The 6,367-nt window shown below is 42.5% G+C and overlaps 1 protein-coding gene across 4 annotated transcripts in view; it reads right to left on the bottom strand.

The window, feature by feature from the left end:
• The window catches only part of ISL1 (ISL LIM homeobox 1), a 9,013-nt gene extending 3,429 nt beyond the window's left edge, over positions 1-5,584 (bottom strand). For 2 of the 4 annotated variants that reach the window (XM_018568877.1, XM_018568879.1), the window contains exons 1-4: positions 5,493-5,584; positions 4,419-4,608; positions 2,616-2,875; positions 404-690 (exon numbers count right to left, since the gene is read on the bottom strand). In XM_018568877.1, coding sequence (XP_018424379.1) covers positions 404-690; positions 2,616-2,875; positions 4,419-4,608; positions 5,493-5,520 — 765 coding nt within the window. In that variant the 5' untranslated portion in view covers positions 5,521-5,584. The remainder of the gene's footprint in view (positions 1-403; positions 691-2,615; positions 2,876-4,418; positions 4,609-5,492) is intronic. The other 2 variants (XM_018568878.1, XM_018568880.1) reach the window with 1 other exon arrangement.
• Between the last annotated feature and the right edge of the window lie 783 nt (positions 5,585-6,367).

Genomic DNA, 6,367 nt, shown 5'->3' with positions numbered 1-6,367 from the left:
TATTCTTGAAACAATACATACATATTATACTTAAAACATATTCTAGTAAATATATACTTCATATTTAAAATGTATTCTTGTAACAACACATACATAATATACTTCAAATGTATCTATACACATTTCAACACTAGTTATAGACACTCACCTATACTGCAGTGCTACAGTGAGGTTTACTGTCATAAATGGCCAAAATATCTTCCTATACACCTTGAAAATTAACATTTAATTAAACATAAATAATTTAGCCTCCCGATTCCAATGTAATACGACATAAAGAGACTATTAGACTATTAGGCAACAGCTGTATTTACTATGACGTCACAGACGATGTTTTCCTCAATGCAGTGTCAGTGTCTGCACTCCCCCATCTCCCCCAATATCCCGGGCAGCATGTCCTCACCGTTTTGTCGTTGGGCTGCTGCTGCTGTATTTGTTTCATCAAGATGCTCCTCTTCTTGTCTTTGCACCTCTTGTTCTGGAACCAGACCCTGATGACCCGGGGACTGAGACCGGTCATCTCCACCAGCTGCTCCTTCATCAGTGCGTCGGGTCGGGGGTTGGCGGCGTAACAAGTCCGCAAGGTGTGAAGCTGCTTCTCATTGAGGACGGTCCGGACCCGGGTGGTCTTCTCTGGCTGCTTGTGGACGTGAGGCCTGAGGGCCGGCTGCCGGGCAGAAATGGGTTCTGCTGTAAAATCAATGAACGATTCATAAGACAAAAAGCCTCACGGTAGCTCTTCACAGATCACCCCAACACTGGCTGTCATTTGTGTCTCCACCAAGTTCAATGGGGAGGATTTCCTAAAGGAGTAACGGCTGTTCACTTAGCAAAGTGTCCACGTTCACTGAGCTTAGTAAATAAGGTCCAGCAGGCTTCTTTTCAAGCAACCAATCACCTGCTAGCAAAAATCCGATTTGTTTTTTTAACTACCCACACAGAATTGGTTAAAGGCAACACCAATTCGCCCTATTTAATTACAATGACTTTGCTAAGTGAATAGCCTCTACTCCTTTAGTAAATCAGACTCCTTGCATCTGTTCAATTTGTGATGGGGATATCCGTTTTAAAGCATATTGCACTTATTGGGCTGCCGCAAAATAAATATCATCCTTTAACTAAATGCACGTGGGTGACAATTTCACAGAAACCCCATTTGCAGTCCCCAGGGAAGCACAGGCAATTTAAGGAGATTAGCGTTTATATAGAACGCTACGAAATGACCAGCAGCGACGTTTCGGCAAACGTTAATAAACGGCCTCAATGCTGAAGCTAATCGGGCGTCCCTTCTCTCCAGGAAAAGCTCTGCAGTTATTTACGATACCTGAAAATACTTTCACAAAAGAAAAAAAATTCCCTGTGTAGTTTGACTAAGAACATTTGCTAAATAAATAAGACACCAATGAGACTGCCACCGCTAACCAGCCCCAGCAAAAGCCTGCAATCAGACCGCCTATTCAGACCTGCTAAAGCGAGATATAAAACACAATAAAAGAGTGCAAACATTGTTCCTTCTTAAATATTGTGTTAGGCTGATAAGGGACAATAAAAAAAAAAAGTTGCATGGAGGGTGAACGCTTTTGGTTTCCTAAGTATGTGGTTAACAGGGCTGTTTGCGAAAGATTCAGGTAGATAGGAACACAGAGCTTGAGCCTTTCATGTCCATGAAAATAAAAGACAGAAAAATGAAACAGGACTGGGGCTCACGCAGGGACCAAACCGTTTTTCTTCTTCCACTATCTCTCTCTCTCTCTCTACAAAGGTATTTTGTTGACTTGCTTCAATGTATCCAATCTCCGTTCAATTAGTCAGAAATGGAGTGGAAAATTTCTCTTTTTGGATTATAACAACTAGTTTATCCAAACGGTGCCATATGATACTTGTGGTTTGTGAGCAAGGGCTTCCAAGGGAGGCTTCAGCCTGGGAGTAGAATGGAGTCCCCCTGCTCCTGTACAAGGAGGATTGCAGCCCCCTCTTAGATGGAGGATGGAGTTACAGGACCCGAATTGAAGATCTGACCCCCCTCATATCACCAGCTAGGGCCTGAAAACTGCACCGATCACTCTAGCTGGCAATTACTGCAGATTAGCTTGTTGACAGTTTAAAATTACAGCCTGGAGTATGTGCATTCATTCCACAGCTCCTATGGGAGGAGGGGAGATTGTGCTGCTGTATTCCTATAGTGTACATGCAGGATTAACAATGTCATTATAACATGTATGTATGTCAGGGATAATAACACACCGACTGCATGTATATACATAACTAGGGGGCAAGATGGTGTATGCGCCTAAATATAAACATGTACAGTTCTGAACACGCCCACAACACGTGTACATTGCAGGGGACTTATTCTGCTTTAAGAAGATGTTTGTGCTGTATGCATTTTATGTGCTGTAAAATAAATTTTATACTTGTGCATACCGTGCTGTAATTCCTGATACACTTGTATGCATAATACATGACATCACATGAGTTTGATAGGAGAATGTGCTGCATGCATATACACAATTAATATTTTTGGAAGGGGTGCCCATGCAGTTCCCCCAATCACAGAAGCTGGTGGTCAGCAGCAACCCCCCCAAGTGTCAGCAGAATAAAGGATGAAGAAGTACCTGCCATCTGTAGGGGTCTGGCCGGATGCAGCGGGCTGAGAGGGTCTCCGGCCCCCAGACTGGCCCTTTCCACCACATCGTGGTCCGCCCGACAGAAGAGCCCGTCCTCCCGCAGTGCGAATTCGTCCCCGGGGATGAGCTGACGGCTGCAGGCCACGCATCGGAAACACTCGATGTGATAGACCTTGGAGCGGGCCCTCATGACAAAGTCATTCTTACTGAAGCCGATATTGCACTTGGCACACTTGATCCCATACAACCTGCGAGGCCCGGCGACAATGGGGAGAGAGCAGACAAGGCACATACAGACTCAGTATCAGGTCTCACAGGCTGGCCGGCAATGTCACTACTATACAAGTGGCTCCTTCAAAGTCCTTGTCCTTATCACAACTCTGCCTAGATCTCTATTTATTGTGCAGCCTGACTCAACAACTGCCACACAAACCTACTCCTTCAAGGAACATGGAATGACAACAGGCAGTGCTGATCAGTGTGATCACCCTTCAGGGTTACATGACACATACCTAAAATATGACACTGTGTGCTCTAATATAAAACACTGGACAGGCATGGCAGCCAACAATGACTAATTACAAATCGTTTTAATATTCAATAGCAATTCTAAAAGTAATAATTATAATTAAGCTTTTCCCCAAATGTTAGCAGGAGAAGCAAATAAAAAAATTATACTACAAAGTTCAGACTGTTCATCTCTCCCTTTATACAATTAAATACACAATTCTGCAATTTTTATAAACAAAAAAAATACATCGAACTGATCGTGCTGGCAATTAAATAAAATGTATGTCTCACTTTCTCACAAAGAAAAATTAAATGTACCCATTTTCAAAAATTCGCAAAAAAAAAAAGAATCTACATTGTTTTACCAATATGAAAGCTTGCCTATAGGTGCAGCAACAGATATGTTGTAGTTTTAGATAACTTAGATAACACGAGATCTGTATCAACTGTGCACATCATTATTTAAGTAAATAATGCAGGTCTAATACATTATTAAAAAGTACAAAAAGTGCTCTTTTTTTTTTAAAGAAAAAATAAAAATCTGTAAAATGTTTTCTTTTTTTTTTTAGACCCATCGCTGATGAGGGGCGTTGGAGGAAACAGGATAAACAGTCGCTGAAGTTTTGCTTGGGTGTTTGTTGTGTCACAACTGCTATTTAGACTTCTTTATCAGCATCCAGATTTTAATGTGAGGAAGGAAGCAGTTGCCTTTATCTAAATATCCCAATTGTTTGCCTCCAAATGATGGGCAATTTGATCTGTTCAGTCTAATTCATCAGGAAAGATAAGATAAGGGAGGCAGACAGCCCTGCCCCCCAAAAACAGGTAATTTAATTTTTTTTTTTTTTTTTTTTTACTATTCTTTCACGATGTGCTGAATCGGGCTATAGCTACCTTCATTTTTTGATCCCATATATCTAAACATAAAAAAGTGGTCCCATTTTAGATCAGTGGCTTTCTAAATACAGCATCAATACACGTTCAAGTATCTTCTCCAGGCAATTCTACATTTAATTGCAGTGATCCACAGCAGCAATCAAACCTAAAATCTGCTACCAGGCAGGATGTATTGAGATAAAAAAAAATGCAAGAGCATAATAGCCACAAAAAAATCAGCTAAATAAAAATGTAATTAAAAAAATGTCAACGCTATAAAAATATATATTATTTTAAGGGGGGAATTTTTTTAAAAATCCAATATTCAAAAAAATCCAGAAGGAAGTAAATAAAATGAAAACTTGTAAAAGAAAGAGGGCAGTATTTTTTTCTCAGTGGGCATACCTGATATAGTCCCTTTTACAGTACGTTTTGCCATCCCTAACAAAGCACGTGCAAGTTTCGTCCAAATATTGGTTGCATTCAGCACACTTGAGACACGCTGCATGCCATTCCAGGTCTGGAGACACCCTCAGTATATACTGGTCGTGGATCTGATTTCCGCAGCCGACACACAGTGAAATGAGTCTTTTTTCTGGAAAAGAAAAATGGGGAAAAAATGAAATAAATTAGCATTAGGCTTGACCAAACAGTCCTAACCCTATTTCAGCGTCCTTCTCCCCTAGAGGTGTGCTATGGCAACCTGAGTGTGTCTGTGTTGGCTTTCCAAATAAAAATAAATAAAACAGATCTCACTTTTTTTTTGGGGGGGAGATAATTGATGTATGCCATCAGGATCTTTGACTCGTTGACATAGGAGGCGGATCATGTGTTCAGTGAAAACTGGGGATTGTCAATGGCAATCTGCAGTGTACCTTTAAATCAAGGTAGTTGATCTGGTCCTTTTTCTGACAAGGTTTAGGGGGAAAGGGTAGAATTTTAGAATGTGCATTGGCTGACTGCATGCTGTCAGGCAGAACAGAGGAGTCAAAGTTGGCAGCCCAAATCATACACACCATTACATGTGTCATTTGCTTTTCAGTTCAATCACAGGCTGCAAGTTGCATGCAAAACAGGATTTATTTTTTGTATTATTATTATCATGAGGAGGCACAGGCTGGCCACCCTCCTATGCCCCAATCATTAGGCTGCAGCAACAGACCCACACGGTGACACCAGGGAGAGTGTCCCTCCAAAGTCCAAAACAGTGACCCCAGATGCCAGAATTTCAATTCCAGGGTCACCAGCGCCTGATCACTGGAAGTGCCATGTGGGTTCAGCTGAAGGAGGATTTTGTTTTTAGCATTATTATAAGATATTTTAAAAAATGTGATAACATATGATGTTGCATGCACACACAGAATAATTCCAGGCACAACCTGACAAGGGTCCCAGCGACATTTGGCAAGGGACTGGTCTTGCAGGGGGTGCATTTAGGATGAAGGCGATCCCGGCTAGTGTATAAAAAAGGCTGCTTACTTTTTGGAGGGTCTCCCATGTCTCCCATGTCTGACAGAGGGTGTAATGTCCACAGTGAAATGGTGTCAGCTTGGTGTATCCACAGACAGAGTGAAAGACTTGTGCAGAGGGTGCAATGTCAGGAGCCCAGCAGAGGTGTCTTCCTGGTGCTTGCTTGCTGTGCGCTGCCCTCCCCCTGGCTCCTGGCTGCTCTGATCAGTCCACTATCCTCAGTGGAGGAGACGCTGCAGTGTCGGAGTCAATGCTGATCGGCCACTCTCTTCCTTATCTCTTACTCAAACTTCTCTGCTCCAACTCAGCTCAACCTCCATGGGTGTGACGCAGAGCGCGGCCACGTCACTGCTACCCCCAGCTGATTGGCTGAGCCGCGCACCGAGCAGCTGTGCTTATTATCACATTTCACAGTCCCGGAGTCCTGTGTGTGCCACTATCCCCGCTGCCGCCGCCGCCGCCACTGCTTGCTGCAACACCCCCACCACCATCACCATCACCACCACCACCAACCCGGATTAATGTGTAACTGCCTCTCACCTCCACTGCTACATATTTCCTTCACACCATTCCCAGAGCATGCACACGGCTCCGCAGCCTGATCTCTACATATGTGCACACATATATAGAGAGCTGCAAGGCAGAAGAACAAAGGTTCAGCAATATTGGTACACCCCAAATATGTGATGGTAAACCACTATGTCTAATATTAACAATATCAGAACAACTCAACATGTGATGTAAACTGTGTGTAAAATATATATACTTCAGCACTAGTGTACCCCAAACATGTGATGTATACATATATAGATAGGAATTGATACATAGACAGATAGATAGATAGCTAGATAAATAAGACAGATAGATAGTTTGGTACATAAAGA

The sequence above is a fragment of the Nanorana parkeri genome, unplaced genomic scaffold (assembly GCF_000935625.1).
Source record: "Nanorana parkeri isolate BGI_ZX_2015 unplaced genomic scaffold, ASM93562v1 scaffold1257, whole genome shotgun sequence".
In the NCBI taxonomy this organism is placed as follows: Eukaryota; Metazoa; Chordata; class Amphibia; order Anura; family Dicroglossidae; genus Nanorana; species Nanorana parkeri.
This window is presented reverse-complemented; position numbering and strand designations above follow the sequence as displayed.